General features: G+C 41.8%; 2 protein-coding genes across 2 annotated transcripts in view; both read left to right on the top strand.

Annotated features, from left to right (window-relative positions):
- LOC147208390 (bifunctional heparan sulfate N-deacetylase/N-sulfotransferase 1-like) overlaps positions 1-12,646 on the top strand; it is a 52,192-nt gene extending 39,546 nt beyond the window's left edge. Inside the window, exons 3-15 of the mRNA XM_086134210.1 lie at positions 208-690; positions 1,426-1,513; positions 1,846-2,000; positions 3,201-3,386; positions 6,402-6,530; positions 7,216-7,398; positions 7,676-7,772; positions 8,050-8,173; positions 8,979-9,153; positions 9,298-9,468; positions 9,944-10,053; positions 10,352-10,454; positions 10,952-12,646. Of these exons, the coding sequence (XP_085990336.1) occupies positions 208-690; positions 1,426-1,513; positions 1,846-2,000; positions 3,201-3,386; positions 6,402-6,530; positions 7,216-7,398; positions 7,676-7,772; positions 8,050-8,173; positions 8,979-9,153; positions 9,298-9,468; positions 9,944-10,053; positions 10,352-10,454; positions 10,952-11,071 (2,124 nt within the window). The 3' untranslated portion in view covers positions 11,072-12,646. The remainder of the gene's footprint in view (positions 1-207; positions 691-1,425; positions 1,514-1,845; positions 2,001-3,200; positions 3,387-6,401; positions 6,531-7,215; positions 7,399-7,675; positions 7,773-8,049; positions 8,174-8,978; positions 9,154-9,297; positions 9,469-9,943; positions 10,054-10,351; positions 10,455-10,951) is intronic.
- Positions 12,647-13,968: 1,322 nt separating this feature from the next.
- On the top strand, positions 13,969-19,921 carry cd74a (CD74 molecule, major histocompatibility complex, class II invariant chain a). The gene is made up of 7 exons (XM_086134198.1): positions 13,969-14,136; positions 14,977-15,143; positions 16,680-16,774; positions 16,924-16,980; positions 17,063-17,149; positions 17,227-17,284; positions 19,438-19,921. Exons 1-7 carry the CDS (start codon positions 14,057-14,059, stop codon positions 19,440-19,442), a joined length of 549 nt encoding a protein of 182 aa, XP_085990324.1. The 5' UTR covers positions 13,969-14,056; the 3' UTR covers positions 19,443-19,921.
- The last annotated feature ends 1,345 nt before the right edge of the window (positions 19,922-21,266 follow it).

Below are 21,266 nucleotides of genomic sequence, written 5' to 3'. Positions count from 1 at the left end.
AGGCTTATTCATTTTGTCTGCAGTCTCAGATCGGAGCAGATTGAGCGTAGCAGGTAGAAGCTGCCTCATGCAGTCACATTTGAGCAGGCCTGACATCTCTTATTTCACACATGACGGGAGAAATCTGGGAATTATACCCAATATATTTCTGTCCTCATCACCGTGCCGTGTGATGAATTGGTGTGATTTCTCTCTTCTTTTGATCAGGCCAATGAGAACAGTCTTCTGAGTGCACAGCTGAAAGGATTCCCCCTCTTCCTCCACTCCAACTTGGGTCTAAAGGACTGCACGGTCAACCCCAAGTCACCCCTGCTCTTTATCACCCGATCCGGGCAGCCGCTGCCTGGGCCTCTCCCTGGAGACGACTGGACCGTTTTCCAATCCAACCACTCGACGTACGAGCCCGTGCTGCTGGCCAAGACCCAATCGGCTGAGAGCATTCCGTCCATGGGACAGAATGCTGCTCTGCTCCCTTCGGTGGTGCAGGACTTGGGCCTTCATGATGGCATCCAGAGAGTCCTGTTTGGGAATAACTTGGTCTTCTGGCTCCATAAATTGGTGTTTGTGGATGCCGTGGCCTTTCTTACTGGGAAGAGGCTCTCGTTGTCCCTGGAACGCTATATTCTAGTAGATGTGGATGACATCTTTGTGGGAAAAGAGGGCACCCGCATGAAGGTGCCTGATGTAAAGGTGAGTGTACGCGCGTGCGTTTGCACGCATGTCATTCAAAGTGGAACAACTTTATCAGAGAAAAAAAAAGAAGTCATTTTTAAAATGTATCACACAGTAGCTGTCACCCATCTGTTTACTGTAATAAAAAGTTACCCTGTCTGTGGCGTACCATGCCAGTCATATTGACAGCTCATCTTCTCCATCGACTTTTCCTTTTGAATGTGTTTGTCTCAGTAGGCCGCTCAAAGCTGACAGGCCCGAACGCTCACTAAGTCACAGAAGCTCCACAGCGATGAATATTTCAGGGGCCCGGAGACATAGAAAGAATTTTGAAAAGATCCCTAGCCGCGTCCCCTCGCAGTTGAACAGACCCCCTCACAAGTTGAGGTAGAGGATGTAGAAAAAGTTATGGAGGATGCATCAAGGCTTCCTCGTGGGCGCCGCCGCCGCAGCAAACTTTTAGGAATATATCACACCATGACAAGATGGTGAAATGTGTGTGCTGGGAGTCTCAACCAGCGAACAGATCAAATGAAACAAACACCCAAAATCAGAGGAGAGCAAAATATCAGACGGAATGGAGGAGAAGAGTGAGTGAGGCAACAGGGAAACGATGGTGGATGTTTACTGAAAGCAAGCTACAGAATGAAATATGCATGTGGGCCTGTGTGCGTCGTCATCTTTGTGGTGCCTCATTAATGTGCCCGTGCACCAGCTCACTCCTCGCTCCCACTCCTCCCACTATGTTTTTAGGCCCTGCTGGAGACGCAGAGGGAGATGCGCACCCACGTTCCCAACTTCACCTTCAATCTGGGCTTCTCAGGGAAATTCTTTCACGCTGGTAAGGCTGCTCGTGTGACGAGCATGAGCATAACACTGAATAAAATAACACTTTGAGGTTGTGAAATTTGGGGATCATAATATTTTTATTCCTCTTCGTCAACTTTACACCATGACATTTTTTTTTTTTTTTAAACATCCTCTCATCTACGTCGTGCTGCACTAATATTTGAACTCGGCTCTGCTGACTCAATCATTTTTTTAAATCACTCACCCCATTTCACCTTCCCTTTTTTTCCCATTTTTTTCTATTTTTAACACTTCCTCTTCAACTCCCTTCCCGTCCTCCCCACCCACCTCCTGCCTCCTCCTCCTCCTCCTCTGAATATCCAGGATCAGATGAGGAAGACCTGGGCGATGACCTGCTGCTTTCCTATGTAAAGGAGTTCTGGTGGTTCCCGCACATGTGGAGCCACATGCAACCCCATCTCTTCCACAACCAGTCTGTGCTGGCTGAGCAGATGCTGCTCAACAAAAAGTTTGCCGTGGTGAGCGGAAGTGGGAGGGGCGGGTGCAGAACATGCAATTACAAAGAGGAAGGTCTCCTGAGCATTGTGCCTTGTTTAGTTTTCCTTATCTAATCTGACACAGTTGACTTGAATTTATACTCACAAATATCCTAACTCTCATCTTCCATTTCCAAGCGACCGTGGAGCAAGATTTTGCTGTTTAAACACATAGAAAAGAAAGTACATGATTATACATTTACACACCTTTAAGAATTTGTGACATAGTATGTGTGACAGCGTGGGGTTTTAGCCCTGGAAAACATCATCTCATACTGTTGGTAAGGGGTGCCGAAAATGCATCTGAATGCATGACTGCAATGCTTTTGGGGGCAGGAAGAAATCCTGCATCGAGAGGTTCTTGGGACTCCAGAGACACCAGCAAGCTTTAAATACCTGCTTGCTGCTCATCAGTGGCTTTTTAACAGCTGCTCTCTTGCATTTGCCTCATGGGAACTTTTCTTAAGACGCCTATGTCTAACCGGTTGGCCCTTTCTGTCAGACACAAATTATTTCACAGTACCATCATTTTCTTGAAACGGGTATTGTTTTTATTCTTTTCACAAGGCATTGGACTGTTCCGTGAGTTTCACCAGCAGAAAGATTATGCATTATGCATCAAAACTATGGACAGCCTCAAGAAATTTTCCTTTGAGTCGGCGCACCGAGGAAACAAATTAGCTAATCCAGGGTTGATATCCGTGATCTCAATAGGAAGGAGAAACAGCATATCGTTGCCATCCGACCGAAACCTCGCATGTCTTAATATGGTAAAGTTCCATGTTGTTGTCAAGTGTTGAAAATCTCCACCTCTTCCTCCCAATAGCAAAGATATGCAAACATGTATACATTTGTAACACAGTGAACAAGTATTTTGCCTCCTTTATAGATTTGAAAGTTAATGAATAACGATTGATTTTTTTTTTAGCATTAAAAATCTAATTTAGTTTAAAGAGATCCAGAATCATCCAAAAATAATTTTTGCCACCAATGTCCAGTGTTATTAATTTCGGGCAGCTCTGACATAAACCTTCCCCTGTGTGCTGGTCTACTATATTGGCTAAGCACTGTCTACTTTTTACAGTCTCACACTCTACCTTTTAATTCTCACAGTGCAGAGGCCTGATTTAAAAGCCAGGTTTTCCTGACCTGTTTCTCTCCTATTGTTCCCTTGACGTCCAGGACCATGGAATCCCTATCAACATGGGATATGCTGTGGCACCGCACCATTCGGGCGTCTACCCTGTCCACCTGCAACTGTACGACGCCTGGAAGAAGGTTTGGAGCATCAAAGTGACTAGCACCGAGGAGTACCCGCACCTCAAGCCGGCCCGCTTTCGGCGGGGTTTCATCCACAGCAGCATTAGCGTAAGAGCACATTTCTTCTACGCCCAGACATCCACGAGGCCTCATTAACTCGTTACCTCTGGCGTCTCACCATCCATCAACGTTCTCCTTTACCATTTACATCCTCTATCCTTCATTAATGATCTCCTCTACCTCTTCCAGTTATTTTGCATTCACCTCTTTATTGGCCAGCAATAAATCTTCATCCTTTACAGTATTCTTCAGTGCGCAAGTTGACCGTGTAGCCTTGCATGATACATCTGCCTGATTATTGCGGTTCAGCGTAGCGAAGACTGGCATGTCTTCATCACCAGCTGCCCCTACAAAGCTGCACTAAATCCCCGTCACTGTGCTGAATACAGTGGGGCCCCACCATTCGCGCCGGATAGGGACCTTACCCGAATAGAGAAGTTCCTCAAATAAATGACATACAACACATGAAATGGCTTACAGCTAAAGATAGACACTGTACAGTACCTACCTGCATGTACACATCAGCGATCCTGATGATTGATGACTGTAACGATCATGTCTGGTGTAAAACATTTGACTGGACAGCAAAGCAGGAGGGCCATCAATGGTGTCGACTCTACTGGGCCAGCCTTGCTGGTACGAAAGCTGCTTTGTATCCTGGTGGGCTGATGTGGCAGTTAGCACCTTGGTGTTTACTTCCACAAAACCGCTGGAGTCATGCAGTGACAACACAACTTGGCAGTTTTAGATTGGTTTTGATATATCCTGCTGAGCTACCACTAAGTATTCCACTGGTTTTGTTACTGTTTAGCTAGAAACTTCGTGAGACAAAACAGACAATTGACGAGAGTGTGTGATGCATGTTTGGTTGCAGGGACCTCTAGCTTGATGTTTTTTGGGGCGTGGTTACAGCCAACAGTAACTAAAAGACGCTACAATATGAATCTCATACATACTGTCAACTATACCTTCTCACAAAATATTCATTAAAAAAAACCTGATAACGCCAGAGCTCGAGTGCCTCTAAATGGTGTTTTGCTCCCAAAATTTGAGACATTGTACCGGTAAGTACCTTTTTTCATCTCCTCACGCATGCGCGGACAGTACATTTGCGGTAATTATTTTTGAATAGTTTTTGTCGCTGTCAAACTACTGCTCCACATGTCAGCCAATTTCTCAGTAATGCACTGAAAATTTGTTTCAATGTGAATAGTTACTCAAGTCAATTTACAGCGTGCGCCCATAAATGTTCTACTTGCACCCCTAAAATTTCAGGTTAGGTGCCATTGTGCTCCATTTCAAAAAGCTAAAGTTAGTCTGCAACCTTGGGCTTGTTGCTTTGGTCCTTAAATGTGTAAATCTTAACTGGGTTGCTGTTGTTTGGGACTGAATGAGCAACACAACAGCCTTCTTTTGCACCACAGAAATTTGATTGAACAGACAACGAGATGGATGATATTTTTGGCGTGGTTTACTGCCTTTAGTAACTGTTCATTGCCTCAATTACGGATGTGCTACAGTCTGGTGAGGATAAGCGGTACTGAAAATGGATGGATGGACAAGAAATATATATTCTGAAGACAGTACTTTGCAGCAAAAATTTTAATGCCCAGAGATGAAAGTCCTCCTGATTTTCCCGGAATTCCGGATTTTCAAATTTTACTGAAAATTTCTCCGGAGAATTGAGGAAAAATTGCCTAAAATTAATCCAGATATTAGTTGACAACATTGAACGAACACGCGTTTGAGTTCGTTGTTTTGCGTTCACGAGCGTAGCCATGTTGAGGCACTAACACTAGAAACAGCAAAAAGATCTTCGTCTCTTTATAAACACACTTGCTAAACCCCAGTGGAACGAATAAAAGACGCCATGGACAAGACAGTTGTTGTCATAAAAAATATATTTGGACAAAAAGGGAAACACACAGATTGGCAGAAAAACGTGTCCGTCCGACTTCGAGTGCCGTCTCGGCTAGCTTAGCTTAGCTGTTGTCGTGTGTGACGTCGGTTGCGTCGGTGCTGATTGGTTGAAATCAAAAGACACGCTTGCGTACATGTTCGTGCTGACGCACGCACAGCAGAAAGCAGTGGACTATCTACTGCTGAGGCGCGCTTAGCTCGAGTGGCGTCGCCACAACAGTAGTACCCTTGCCTCGCATTCTCATTGGCCTCGCCATATCTCGGAGATTTCGAAATTTCGGTGAGAACGGAAGCCACAAAGGGTGCACGTGTGCACACAAAAGGAAGATTAATGATTGAATGTTGAGTATTTGAATAGCGCTTTGTGTAAACTAATTCATGCATGATCGTCCAGGTGTGTGTGTGTGTGTATACATACATATATATATATATATTTTTTTTTTTCCCGGAATTTTCAGGAAAGTCCACTTTCATCTCTAAATGCCTTAAGACTTTTGCTTTTGTCACGTTACACGTTTTTCTGTAACCAGCTGAAGATATGTTTTAAAAATATCTATCTGCAAAGAGTTCACAAAAGCCAAACTGCAATTATGCGAGGGTCCACTGAATTAAAGTTCCAAAGCGGCGTGAGAGCCGAATAAATTACATTCAAAAAGTTCAAAAGGAACAAAAATAATCTTATCTCCTTCTCTCCCTGGGTGACCTTCATAGCTGATGGAAAACTGTGCAGCCTCAGTCCAGTTTCTTTGTAGTCTTGGCATTCAGCGGGCCTGTGTGGTCTCTGCGCTGTCCTCCCCGTCCTTGAGATGGTCTGAATGGACTTGTCTCCCCTGTTTAGCGATGATTGATATTCAGTACCCCAGACACTTCAAACTGTAAATTCAGTGCCATCAATTTCCATATAGACGCGGATGTGAATGAGAGGTTTGCTTTGGCCAGATGAGTGGCATAACATGGAGGTTTTTGGAAGCAAACAATATATGGGATAACTGCCAGGAGTCCACGCTGCATGGCTCCTCATCTCAGCGGAGGGCTGACATTGTGTGTTTCTAGCTGAATGAAAGCATTTGGTGTGTGCGTGTGGTTTTTATTTCATTTCCGCCATTTGGTTTGTTGACTTTGTGTGTGTGTGTGTTCTCACAGGTGCTGCCCAGGCAGACGTGCGGTCTGTTCACACACACCATCTTCTATAAAGACTACCCAGGCAGCCCCAATGAGCTGGACAAGCTTATCAACGGGGGAGAACTCTTCCTCACCGTTCTGCTGAACCCAGTAAGTCCAAATGCAGCCTTAGTCTGACACATTTGGAAACCCGTGTAACTGGTGATGTTAATCTGAATTTAAATAAGGGGCAGGAAAATGACTCGCCGGTGAGTCATCCAGCGACGTCTTTGTGCTTAGCTGTGAGATCTATAGTTGTCTCTTGTGTGCTTGTTCCGACTGTTGCTTGTATTCCACACCATTCCACACAACTATGCATCCTGCTTATCTTGCCCTTTAATCACACAAACATTTACTGCTTGCACTAAAAGTTACAGTAGCAGTTGTATATTTGCTGTCTTACTATCTTCATCACATCCCAGCTGTTTTGCTTTCTTTAGCCATAAGTCATCCTGAAAATTGATTCCAGTCCGCGTCCTTGTGGTGTCTAGTCCAGTATTACAGAGAACCCCGTCTCCAACCGTAATTGATTTCATTTTATCTCCAAGCTTAGTATTTATGTAGCGATAGTGTTCCAATGCTACTGAGCGGTTTTCTTGGATTCCACAAAATGAAGAATGTTATGTTTTCAGAACGTGTTTGAGTCTCAAAGCTGCTGAAAATTCATTCCATTGTATCAACCTTTTATGAGAGTCCAAGTGTTTTGTCACTTTGGCTGACCCTCTGGAACCTCCACAACTGTTTTTCCATCGTGCCGTTCACTCTTCAGTTCTGACAGCGGCTCCTCTCCCAACAGATCAGCATCTTCATGACCCATCTGTCCAACTATGGGAACGACCGTCTTGGCCTGTACACTTTTAAAAGCCTCATGATGTTTGTCAAGACATGGACAAATTTAAAGATGCAGACCCTCCCGCCAGTGCAGCTGGCTCAGAAATACTTCAGCCTGTTCCCATCTGAGAGAGATCCACTCTGGCAGGCGAGAACACCCAGTGCTAATTTGAGATTGTTCTCCATTTTTGTCTTCACTTTCACTTATGCTTTAGTAGGCTTACGTAAAGTGTAAAAATAAATCATTTTGTTTTTAAATGGGTTAAATTCCGTCAATAACAAATTAATAGGTAATCGTTGGAAGCTATTATTTCAATGCATCATCTTTGTTATCAAGCAGTCATTCAACTGTGCTTTAACATATGCATTAGTTTTCCATATTCATTTTAGTGATTTTATTTATTTACTTATTTTTGCACCTACAGGATCCATGTGAGGACAAAAGGCACAAAGACATCTGGTCCAAAGAAAAAACATGTGATCGCTTCCCCAAACTACTTGTCATTGGCCCTCAGAAGACAGGTGAGAAGCTGTACTTCATCCCCCCCTACAGGTTGCAGTGAAAGTGTCGCTGTATAGTCGTGTTGGTTAGCCCTGTAAGCCTCTTATTAGCTTTCAGGAAATCAGATATTGCTTCTTCGGTGGGTACCGATTTGTTATGGTGTGACTGCTCCGTTATGCAGTTTCCTTCACTGTACGAGGTACAAAGTAATTGGATTTTCCCTCACTTAATCCTCTTTTCTTGCTCTTTATTTCCTCCCTGCTGTCAACTCCACTCTGTCTCTTCCCATCTTCTCAGGTACAACGGCGCTCTACCTGTTCCTTAGCATGCACCCTGACCTGACCAGTAACTACCCCAGCAAGGAGACATTTGAGGAGATCCAGTTCTTCAATGGCCACAACTACCACAGAGGCATTGATTGGTAAGAAAGCACACTGAGGTCACAGTGCAAATAAGCTCTTCGTGAAAAATATGTCAAGCAGAACATTGATTTTGGGAAGCATTGTCAAATTTAATGGTGTCAAATATTTGTTAAAAGGTACACGATTCAACAATGTGTTCAACACTTTAACATCTGCTTGTGTACCAAGTTAATTATAAATAATGAAAAGTGCAATGATTGGCCTGTATGACCATACTAAAGAATATTTACAGAATGTAAAAAAAAAAAATGCCTGTCTTTGAAAAGATGCACCTCTGGCTCTTTTTAAAGTGGTTATTTTGGAAATAAAAACAGACAGATGTTCCAGAGACTAGTCAAATGTTATTATGTCACCAAGGAGAATTTGATTGCAGCCTAGTGCTTAAAACCTAATTGGGAAGACAGCATGATGGCGATTCTGTGCAAATTGTTCAATTTCACTGTGAAAATAATCTAAAGCAACAGACTAATGTTTATGAGGGAATTTCTCAGCAAACGATGCATAACAAATGTAAATTTATACCAGGGACGATCACAACAAACACACTCTTGATTGAATGACACCCCCAAGCTAAGTTATATTTACATCTGCCCAAAGCCACACATTCCCACGGAATTTCAAGAGGTTCAATGAGAACAGCGTCAAAGAGAATTCAGGGTTGGAAAGCTTTTCTTTCCCTCTGCATCGTGATGCTTAGCGGGCGCCAAACCATGTGTGCATAGAATTGTAGCAGCCACATCCACGGAGAACAAATTGCAACTGATCAACTGTGACCGCCGTTAACTCCCGTTTGTGTGCTGTCAGGTACATGGAGTACTTCCCTCTGCCCTCCAATGCTAGCTCCGACTACTACTTTGAGAAGAGTGCCAACTACTTTGATTCTGAGGTGTCTGCTCAGAGGGCCGCAGCGCTCCTGCCCAAAGCCAAGATCGTCACCATCCTCATCAACCCCGCCGATAGAGCGTACTCTTGGTACCAGGTGGGTAATCCTGAAGAGCTCACACCTCATTAGATCCAGTACACCTTTGAACACCTGAGCGCCTTTTGGTTCAATGATGAACATTTTGGCATCTCCGCTGGAGCTGAACGGTTTGTAATGAAACGATAAATTCCACACTTACAGCACCAAAGAGCCCACGATGATCCAGTAGCGCTGAAATACTCATTCCATGATGTCATCACTGCCAGTCACGAGGGTCCGGCCAAGCTCCGGGTCCTCCAGAATCGATGTCTGATGCCAGGCTGGTATGCCATGCACCTGGAGCGCTGGCTCAACTACTACCATTCCGGCCAGGTATGTATATGGAGTATTTGGTAAAGCAACCAGCAGCCCAGACTGATTTAAAAAAGAAAAAAAAAAACATATCTGCGGGACATCTGCCTCACAGTGCAGAGGTGCAGATTATGATTTCAGCTCCGGCCTTCCTGTGTGGAGTTTGCATGTTCTCCCCGTGCCTGCGTGGGTTTTCTCCGGGGACTCTGATTTCTTCACACATTTAAAAAAACATGCATGCCAAGCTAATGGAACACTGGAAATTGTCCCGAGGCATGATTGTGAGTGTGAATGGTTGTTTGTCTCTGTGTGCCCTGCGATTGGCTGGCAACCAGTTTAGGGTGTACGCCGCCTCCTGTCTGAAGACAGTTGGGATAGGCTCCAGCATGCCCGCGACCCTTGTGAGGATAAGCGGATTAGATAAATATATTAGAACCATTGTGGTGCGCAGAGAGATGACTTTTCTGTTCTAAAATGTTTGCATCATCTTTCCCAGCTGCTGGTCTTGGATGGGCAGATGCTGAAAAGTGAGCCCGCCTCTGTTATGGATAAAATCCAGAAGTTCTTAGGCTTAACTAACATCATCAACTACCACAAGATCCTAGCGTGAGTATGCACCTGCTTGAATCGCTGCCGGTGGAACGTCAAAGGTCCAAATCTTTCCTAACCGCTGATTTGTTCAAATTTTTAAATGGTTTGCGTGGAAAAAAGTAATGGAATGAAGAATATAGTACTTAATTGACGTAAAATTATATGCCAATACAACAGGAACATTTGACGAGATTTATGAAAAGTAGTGAACTACCTAGCTGGCCAAAAATCCATTGTACTTTTTGTCTTCTATATGTAGGCCATATTCATGCTTGAATGTATCATACATGACATGTTTTTTTGTCTCATGCAGGTTTGACCCCAAGAAGGGTTTCTGGTGCCAGCTGCTGGAGGGTGGGAAGACAAAGTGTCTGGGGAAAAGTAAAGGGCGCAGGTACCCTGATATGGAGCCTGAGGTACGATCATTTTAACCTTAACGTTCACCTACACAACATAGACAAAAGTATTTGGACTCCTGGCTGGTTAAAGTTGAGTGAAAAGTGGGGTTGCCACAAATGACCAGTCGACTCGTCATCAAAATTGCAGCATTTGCAATTTTGAAAATTGCATTCTACTACATTGCAATGTCCATTTCAGTTTGATTAATGGTTCAGCCCTAGTTGGAAGCAGAGAAGTGTTCAAAATGTCTTCATAAGATCAAGATCCAGGAAGAGCCCAGATTGGTTGATTTAACGACTGTCTGTGTCTTATGTGTTGTGTTGTGTTATGTTATTTTGTTATTTTGACTCTAAGATGGCGCCGCAAGAGTGGCTGCCTTTCCAGCAGCTCCTATATTTTGTTCTTCTACTTCTTCCTTTCATAACTTTGCTGCTGTGAATTGGGAATTTCTCCATTGCGAGACTAATAAAGGTTTTCTTATATTAACTGATCCACTCCTCCCTCTCTCCTTCAGTCTTTGGCGTTCCTCAGGGAATACTACAGGGATCATAACATCGAGCTGTCCAAGCTGCTGTACAGAATGGGCCAGCCACTCCCCAGCTGGCTCAGAGAGGAGCTGGTTCACACCAGGTAGCAACCCAAACGGGGAGAGAAAAGCAGACCGACACGTTCGACACCACCTCAGCGCCACCACCACGTTGAAGGAGGTCGTTATTCTATAACTGTTTGTGGATGGGATGCCCAGCTGGAAGTCAGAACAATCACTTCTGCATTCTGTGATCTTCCAAAAAGTGTAGGAAACTAATGGGTTACTGAGCATGAGGAATCACAAATGGAGCTTTGCTCTCTCTGAGCTTAGAGATGCCGTGAACCTTTCAGTATGACAAGCCAGGTCCTCGAAGTCCTCTTCAAAGCCCGAGGAGGAGGAGGCACTGCATTGGCTCCCCCCCCATGGTCGAACCTTCTCTCCCACATGTGAACTTGAACTAAAAGACCCAACGATGTACCGCGTGCAAAGGCTGTGTTTCATATTCTGTCTTCACCGTTTCAGTTCTGGAAATGGACCGCAGTCGAAACCAGCGTCAAAGTGCTGATGTTTCCAGCACAGAACTTTACGCGAAGGGACAGAGAGACATTTGTTTGACATTTGCCTTTGAGGAAGTTTGGACATTTGGTTGCATGTGGCAGCCTTTTTTTGATAGGCCTTGCTAGAATCTTGTAATTTCATTTACAGATGCCAGGACATAATCTCCATTGGACTATTACAATTTGGATGTTTTCGGGGGGCTTTTTTTTTTTTTTTTTTTTTTTTTTTGAAGACTGTTTGTTTTTCAGACATTGTTCTGTAGCGTCGCGATACTTGTAGAATGTACCGAAAGTAAATATCAGATTCCTCCTTCAGGCCGAATGCAGAGGACGTCAAACTGCTGCCTGCCATCACTTGACCACTGAATGGGCAAAAGCAGAAAGTGATGGACTCGTGTCGAAAGCACAATATTTAACGGTACTCAACATACATCTAACTGGATAGCACACGAGCATTTGGTTAACCAGTCCAATCTGTGAAGATCATAAGCTAGCTGCTCTGTCAGAAACTCAGTGTAAAGAACTTGTTTTCCCATACTTATGTTTTCTTTCATTTCATGAAATAAATAAGTCTACGACAGAGTGTAAAAAGATATGTTTTTGGAAACCGTGTCAAGTTGTCAAGGCAAACCTTCCCACAACAGGCCCAACGGCACCACACCAGACATGTTTTGTTTTAGAGTTTGATGGTGTTATCACTGCAACTAGATGTCAAAAATAGAAAACAAAAAGCTGCTCTTACTGCAATAGTTTTGTACAGGATTCTGACGTTAGGAAAAAAAATGCACACAGCAGTCTTCTTTTGTTTCTTGACTGTAAATGTACATAACTGGCTCCCCTTTGGTAGACCTAAATTATTTGAATGTGTTTGGCTCTCCATTGGTGTGCGACGTCAGTGTTGTAGGGAAATTCAATGCGATCGTTTCCTCCAATGTCCTCTCACTGCCAACTGTTGTCTCCATCTAAAGTATTAACGTGATAACACATAACAGCAATGATGGTACTAATAATAACCTGGACTGTATGATAAAGATTTGTAATTGTTGTCAATAATTTTTACAGTGTAACTAATATTGTCGGTGCTTTTTAATTTGCAAATAAAACACCACTGTATTTTTCACAATTGGGATGTTTCTCTCCCCCCCTGCCCCCTACTCTTTCACTTCTCTTTTATTGCTGCAAAATGCATTTTTATTTTCAGATTGTGTAATGGGAAGAGCTTCATTTCCCTGAAATTTTAGGGGACTGTCTATTTAATTACATACAGTATAGCCATAGCAAAATGTTATAAATGGTAAATCTATTTTTTCCTACTTGTAACTTAAAACGTAATTATTGCATGTTGAATGTTTTTTTAACATTTAGACAAAGTTCCCTGTGCATAATTATTTACACCGTTTCTCAATGCATCTATACCAATATAATTTTTTTTCACGTTTTTGGGAGAAATTATAAACATGTTTCCTCTACTACAGTGGACACCGACACACTCAAGCACTCAGACACTTGCAAATTCCACGAATGTTTTAAATTTGTGAGATTTTCGTTCTTTGACGGCTGAACTTTATATATACAGTAGATATATAATAGACTGTATACACTATCGCAAATATACTGTATAAGCATGAAACTGCATTCATGAGGTTTTGGTCATACAGCAGGAATTACAGATTTTAAAGAACAGTAGCTGTACTTTAGAGGATTCCTTAATTTACCCTGCAGAATTTCAGAAATTTATGATCGGTACCTGAAAGTGGTCACTGTAATACATATTTTTAATTTTTTTAAGTGAGTCCACCAATGTCAACATAAAATTATGACAGCACTTTTGTTGACAAGAAGGCAAACATATTTTTGGGTTCTAGCGTTCTGTCCACCCTCCATTATTGGCTTGTGTTATGTGTCTTGTGTTACGGGAATAGTATAAAATGTATTTTATGTTTCGGTCCTGAGCTTGGAACTTAGTTTCATTTGTTTTTTGAGATAAAATAGTTGGGAGAGTGCTATAGAATCACGGTCATTAGCTGCTGCTCAGACCAGACTGTACCCTTGCCTCTTTTCCAAGTAATTTGGGATCGGCTCCAGCTCACCTATAACCGAAATGAAGGTAGAGGAAAGACCCAAAAACACCTAATTTCCTGGCATATGACTGCAAATGAGGAAATAACGTAAACATTTCTATAAAACGTGCAATTGTCACCACAAAAACCCTGAATTAACTTGCTAGTTGGTGGTGAAACATGTTTTTTCATTAATTTGCTGTTGCCACCTTTTGACAAATACTGTACTCTGAGATGAAATGAGAGGCTGTCACAAGTAGACTTTAAGATCTTCTGCCTCTACCAACAAGTGATGCGCTTCTAAATTGACCAATCGTAGCTTTATTATAAAGCCTGCCTACTTATTTTTGTTTTTTTCCCCTCATTCCAACCAGTCTGGTTTCTCTTCCTCTCTTTTTAAGGGAGGTATTTAATATAAAAGAAAGCTTGTTGTAGGGCAGTGTGACAGGAAAAATCTTAGACAACGCCAAATAATGGAGGAAGCTGGTGAAAACGCGCCTCTGGATAGAGCAGGCAGTGCTGAACATTTGGTTGGTGAACCAAGATCCAGACGGTGAGTATTGGTGCCAGTTGAGCTTCGATACCAGTTGAGCATCGAATTATGATACCCATAAAGTCCAGATGAAATCCTCATTTTTCATTTCAGTCATTTTTATTGTTTACCTTTTATTTTGTACGCATTTAACTACATCATTTACTTTTGAAATTGTACAGCTAATTTACACCAGAAACAGGTGTAAATGCGTAGTTTGTAAATGCGTAGGCGAGTTTCATACTTTCGGTTTTTATTTCACAAGGATGATTTTTTTTTCTTCAGGAACAGGTGTTACAATAACACTTTGTAAGACCATAAAAAGATCTTAATGAGAGTTCGAATTAATTCGAGTCTTTTTTTAAGATGCTGAATTCCAAAGTTTACTTCCTCCTCGATTCCTTTGGCAGTTATGACCAACTATAAAAAAATAAATGCCAGGACGTTTTAATAAATAAATAGTAAGTAATCTGAACAAAACATATCGTGGATACGTTATTTTGAAGTTACGAACAGGGTGTGGTCTAATAAAACGGCGTGCTTGTTTTATGATTAACACATAGTATTTCTCACATATAGATTTACTATAAATATGACTTAATTACTGTATTAGCCTAGGTTATTAAAAGCCCAATATTTCAAATATTTCAAAAGATATATTACATTTCTAATTATCAAGGCAAGATTCTGGGGAAAAAATGACAAACTTTTTAATCAATAGTTCATTTAAAACTACAAATAATATATTAAAGTGCTGTTCACATTATTGAATATAATGTAGAGTAGTTAGACAGTCATTTATTGAAGTGGCTCCACTGAAGTGACTTCTCTCTTTGTCTTTTGTTCCCCCTGACCACTCAGTGGCTCCACTGGCTACGCCCTGAAAGTGGCAGGCCTGACTACTCTGGCATGTCTGCTGCTGGCCAGTCAGGTGTTTGTAGCCTTCATGGTGTTTGACCAAAGGCAACAGATCCAAACGTTGCAGAAGGACTCCGACAAATTAAGCAGGCAGCTGCACGCATCTCAAGGTAAGGTAATGAAAGAGAGGTCATCTGTAGATGCTTGTAATAACAGTGAAAGATGGTGTTCCAGTGAGGAAGATATTTCGGGAATGGAGTTAAATGATAACTGTTAATTTCATCCATGGGTTGAAGGTGATCTGGAGCCTATTCCAGCTGACTTTGGGCTTACATGTTGGACTGGTTCCCTGTGAATCGCAGGTCACATGTTGACAAAACAGACATTCACATCTATGGATGATTTAGCATTTTGGGTAAGGTGACCAGATGTTCCGTTTTAACCAGGACAGTCCCGGTTTTAAGCTTTGTGTCCTGAGGCCCAGTGTTTTCGTGAGCCCCATTGTGTCGTGCTAATGTAGTTACAACCCCCCCCCCCCCCCCAAAAAAAAGTATCCCCTGCCACGGGAGCGTACATGCATTGAGTGAAAACGTGTTCAATCACCCACTCACACAGTCGTCAAGCATCCATTGGAGTACTCATTCAAGGCAGCAGACCAGTACATGAGCACATTGCAGGAGGTACTTGGAAACATTTTATAATTTATTTGACACACCAAAATTCGAACAGCTGCATGTCAATTCAAGTTGAAGGGCAGGGCATGTGCATTTTTCAGGGGTAACTACATTGCCACACACCCAGACCGAGCAATAAAGTTTGGGTAATGGTGAGTGCGTTGACTTGTTTAGCGCTCTCAACCAAGATAACATTTAGCATTAGTAGCTAAAGTAATAACACAACCACCGGTCACCAGTTTGACTAGTGATTACATTTGTGATCAATAGTTTCTGGTAAGAATTTATTGTACATTTGATTTTTAGCCAAATAATGTCCTGGTTTTTCATTTCGAAAATCTGGTCATGCTAATTTTGAGGAATTTGGGAGGAAGCCAGAGTACAGAGAGAACATGTAAATTTCATACAGAAGGAACAGACACTCAGAAGGCCTTGACCGCAGGGCAGACATGCAAAAAGCTCTTCTTCTGTGCCACCTGATTTTGGTTCAATGTTATTTATCACAAGTGTTGCCTAGCCTTTTTTAGCCAAGGAACATATTCTACATGAGAAAGGTTTTCACCCAAAAAGTCACACAAAGTGGATACAGTTAAATTGAAGCTTCTGCAATCTCGTGGAAGACTACATTGCTGGCATACATTCCTAACACGTAATTACAGTACAGTCAAACCTCGGTTTTCGTCCATAATCCGTTCCAGAAGGCTGTTCGAAAACCGAATTGTTCGAAAACCGAAACCACGCTCTTAAAAAAAATAAAAAATGTTAATGAACACTTCTGCTCACAATGGAAAACGACACGATGAAGCATCACTTCCTCGTATAAGGAAGGCGAGAGGAGTCAAGTGGTGCATTCAAGTGCGCTCAGTTTGTTCGAGAACCAATTTTCTGTCGTAATCCGAGGCATAAAAAACCCGAAAACCGATTTGGTCGAGAACAGAGACGTTCGAAAACCGAGGTTTGACTGTATTTTAATTTGGCTGTAACAAGGTTCTCAGGACATATGCTGTATCAGTTTCAAACTTGTCCTCACAGTGGCTCCAATAAAGATGCACGGGCCAATGAACCACTTCCCAATGATGCAGGCATTTGTGGATTTGGACTCGGTGGCGACCAAGGCACCTGTGAAAGTAAATTCTACCCCTCCTTCTCTGAAATACAATATAATATAAGGGACGTGAGCCAAAAAACTGGAAAATGTGTATCCATTTAAAATATTATAACCTACAGTATTATTGAGAATGACGAATATTAAAATGACCTTTGTGTGTCCTCACAGCAGGAAGAGAAGAAGAGTGATTCTGTTGGCGTGGATGAGATGATTGGTCTCATGGAGGTAATTTGTACTCAGGATTATGTTATGTAACATCTAAAAGGATTATTTTATTTTAACTAAGCACATGAGGTGACAATTTTAGGGCAACTTTGAGATGCCCAAATTCAACGACACCATTCTGGGTAACCTGAAGGGCTTGAAGAAGCAGCTGAGCCAAAGTGACTGGAAGGTGAAGCAGTCATGTTAAGAAATGAGAACACACGTACACACAAACATGTATTAATAGAAAAAAAAATTTTTTTGCAGAGCTTTGAATCTTGGCTGCGCAACTGGATAATCTTCAAGATGTCTACAACCCCTACTGGTGAGAAACACTACTACACTTTTCTCCCCAATGAATCTTCACCCCATGAGAGGATTTCGCACTCGAATGACGACTAGAATAATGGGGCAAAGATCTCTATCAAGGCCAAAAATTCCTCAGTCAGAATGCAACTGTACACATTTATACATTTACACACTCTATATCAGGGGTGCCCATTACGTGGATCCTGATCTACTGGTAGATCCAAGACAGGTCCCAAGTAGATCCGAGGAGTGTCGAGGAGAAAAAAAAACAAACAACCATTTGTGTGTTTTTGTACATGTTAGTAATGTATATTTTTGTATTAATGTACGCTGCACCCTAATCATCCTATCAGTCCCATTTTCACAAAAAAAATAAAAATATAAAAAATAAAATAAGGCAGGTAAATCTTGAATTTACAGTGGCGCGGGATTACGTCACCGGAAGTTGTTAGCGCTCAGCAGTCTGCAATTGCAGCTTGTGATCAAAGCTGTTGCGCTCTATCTTTTATCGTCATTATTCTCATTCAGAGTTTGCTTCATGTACAATTCACCGAGGGCACGGGCAAAGAATAGGAATCTAGGAGGGCCCAGAGAAGCACTTTAAAATGGTACGTGTGAGCCATGATAGTTAACAGGCTACAAAAGTGCATCGCATGCCTCAGTTTCAGGCTGTTTCTCATCATGGCGTGTGTGTGTGTGTGTGCGCGTGCGTGCGCACGCGTGCCTGTCAGGGTAGATCCGGGGAGGTTAGTTGATCGAAAAGTAGATCTTCGGTCCAAAAAGTTTGGGCACCCCTGCTCTATATTATTCTTGGTTCAGATTTCGTGATGGGTCTCCTCCAAATACAGTGAAACTCCTTTACAACGAAATCATGTTTGCAGCAAGAAATTTTTCACAACAGGGGGGTTTTCACTGTAGCAAATTTGATCTCAGATGTAAGCACACACACACCCTCACACACACACACACACACACACCCACACACAAACGTACAGTATATGTCCACGCACACACAAACATATGTGTACTCTATTTTTATTCCAATAGTGCATAAGCATGAGCACACACTTATGTGACACTTCATATTGTCAGTGTAGAAAGAAAAAAGGAAAGAAATTGCGAAATTTACGATCAGCATTCACTTTCTCTTACATCAATTTCTTGGATAATGTATTTTATTTTGCTTGCTCCATCTTACATTTTGATCACTTTTACCCTCTCTTCCAGCATCAGAGCTCTTCTTGTCTTAGCTGCTTCACATCCAAAGGGCCGTTTTGTAGCCATTTTAGCAATGCAACGTCCATCCTCGTCTGAATCTAACAATAACAAATACTTCCTGGCATGCAATGAACTTTTAAGCCAGCCACGGGACGCTTCGTAGTCCTCGATGGCCATAGTTAGCTCTCGAAGGCTAAAAACCTTACGCTAACTGGAGCGCTTCTCTCTCATTAACGCTCCAGTTAGCATAAGGTTTTTAGCCTTCGAGAGCTAACTATGGTGGCCATCCAGGACTATGAAGCGTCCTGTGGATGTTTTTAGCATGATAACAAGTAAAGCATTCGAGGAAACGTTCGTTTATTTGAATGACCATCGAACCAAAAGCAACTTACTCTGAGCAGCGAATCGAATGCTACGGATCTAGCTTCAGTATCTACACACAGACAGTGAGGGCCCTCTTGACCAGTCGGAGGCCAGGATGATGCTCGGTAAGCCAATGGCAGAGCAGCTATGAGTATGTTGAGTCCAGGAAACTCGCAGCTGTGACCGAAATAAACATCGTTCACTATGTAAACCAGTGTGGTGGTTGCTGTTGCCTTTTTTCGAACGAAGCAATAGAGGTCGCTGTTGGATAAGACTTTGTTGTAGTGAATGTCTTCGCGAGGCTGGAGCAGAGAAAATTATTTCATATAACGCAACAGGGGGCTTTTCGTCGTATGGGGGGCAGGAGAATGGGAATTGTGTTAATGCATGAAGATATTTTCTCATAAGGGGGTATTTTCGCCCATGCCACATATTTTACATTTTTACATCTCGGGCACCTCCACGAAAGGCCGCCCCCAATGCCATACAGGTAGAAGTTTATAATTCAATGTTCGGCTGTCTGTCACAAATGCAATCAGGTAAAATGGATTTTTTACTAATTGTAACTCTTTCTTCTCCCTTTTACAGTTTGAAGAAACGAAGCCAAGTGCTGCATATTTCTTCATCTGGTTGATATGCATAATAATCATTTCATTTCATATAGGCTATTGTAAGGGAACACCTACTGTAGTGTGGCTAGCTACATTATACGTGATTGCTTGTTCACCGGAAAGGTTTTTTAGGGTTCTTCCCGGTATTTACATCTAAAGATAAATATAAACCACAGTAAATATTTTCGAGTTTTATTTGATTTGCATTTAAAAAATATTTGAGAGATTTTTTGTTTTGTTTTTAACACAGGCTCATATATTAGCTCACACTGGATTGTGCTCGCATCTGGGTCAGTTTTGTCATTTAACTGCATGGAGAAAAAATTTACACAATTTTTTTTTTTTCATACAAAGTTGCATGCAAAGTATACGTTGCAAAGCTTGGGTGAATCAATTTTTAGGGGTTAGCAAAGAACTTTATTTTGGTGGAAAGAAGTTGCAATAAAGTTTGGTTAGATTCACTTGTGTGTCATGATTCGATTTTTTAAAAAGCATTATCTTTGTTACAATTCAGAATCACGTTTTGTTTTTATATAATTTACAGCAGTGTTCTCAACTTTTATTCTGTGACTTAACCCCCTGTGGAATTTTTTTTTAGCCAAGCCACCCCTAACCAGCGCAAAGCATTTTGGGCTGGAAAAGGAAAATAGACTTAAAACAGTGCGTTGCCATCATTGTCTCATTCATTTTTATTTTTATTTTAAAAAGTGTCAATAAATAATCCAAAATTTTGGGAGTTACTTGAAATAGATTTTTAACTTAGTTTGGTTGCATACAAACCTTTGGAACAATAACAAAATATAATATATAACACAGGACTTTTTATACAATGGCCTCTATAAATACGTACATTCCGAGCCTCCACTGACACTGTTGACGTAAGACTCATCTGGAGTGTGAAATGGTTAATTAGCTCATTAGTTGCCATATTTTCTCGATATTTCATCATTAAGCAATGACATGGACTGGTTGCTAGAGCTAAACAACTACACAGGATTAAAACAAGACAGAAAATGATGCCAAAAAGCAGATTTGTCATTCACTTTTATTTCCCCCTTTTCCAGTTAATTAAATAAAATTACAACATATTTATGGCTGACGGCTAAAATGACTATACCATATAATGTCTTTTACTAAACTCAACCTTTCTTTTACATCTTGGTAACCATACTCCTTGAGCGAAACTATATTCCTTGTCCTCAATAATTTAGCAGACTGTAATATAATCCATGCGTGCTCGTGGAGGTCCAAACATAAGCACAGCATGGCCTCCATGGGCATGAAAGACCCTGTGAGTACTCATTCTTTTGTTGCAAAATGGCAGATTTTTTCCTCCGGTGACCTTCATTTTTTTCTACAGATTTTAATGAGAGACAGTGAAGCAGTAAAAGTGGGAATTGTACTAAATGCAATACCAGGTAAGGCTTACTCTCACAGGTTAACCTACAAGATTGGAAGTGAGTTTGATTTGTGGCAGCATGGTGAACTAACTAGTGGTTAGCACATCTGCTTTACAGTTCCAAGGTTGGCTCTGGTCTTCCCTTGTTGACTTTGTTTTCACCATGCTTGCGTGGGTTTTCTCAACATTACAAAAACATGAATGTCAGGTTCATTGAAGGCTCAAGTTTCCACACCGGTTAATGAGAATGTTTGTGTATATGTGCCCGGCATTGGTTTATTGCCAATCCAGGGTGTACCCGATTTCTGTCGTTCAATGTTGAAGTGATCCTGCCCATCGACTTGTCGGCACAAGTGTCGAGGTAATAAGAGCAACACGCTACCGTTCCAGCAGATGTATCACTCAAT

This window comes from Hippocampus guttulatus, chromosome 2 (assembly GCF_054856545.1).
Source record: "Hippocampus guttulatus isolate MCC_2025c chromosome 2, RoL_Hgut_1.0, whole genome shotgun sequence".
NCBI lineage: Eukaryota > Metazoa > Chordata > Actinopteri > Syngnathiformes > Syngnathidae > Hippocampus > Hippocampus guttulatus.
Note: the sequence above shows the minus strand (reverse complement) of the source record. Positions and strands in the feature narration are given on the sequence as shown.

What these genes read in the sequence shown, in the direction of transcription:
- cd74a (XM_086134198.1), top strand. Translation starts at nt 14,057, where the DNA reads ATGGAGGAAGCTGGTGAAAACGCGCCTCTGGATAGAGCAGGCAGTGCT. An exon ending in GCAGCTGCACGCATCTCAAG is followed by an intron (nt 15,144 to 16,679) that starts GTAAGGTAATGA and finishes TTGTCCTCACAG; the next exon opens with TGGCTCCAATAAAGATGCAC. An exon ending in CGACCAAGGCACCTGTGAAA is followed by an intron (nt 16,775 to 16,923) that starts GTAAATTCTACC and finishes GTGTCCTCACAG; the next exon opens with CAGGAAGAGAAGAAGAGTGA.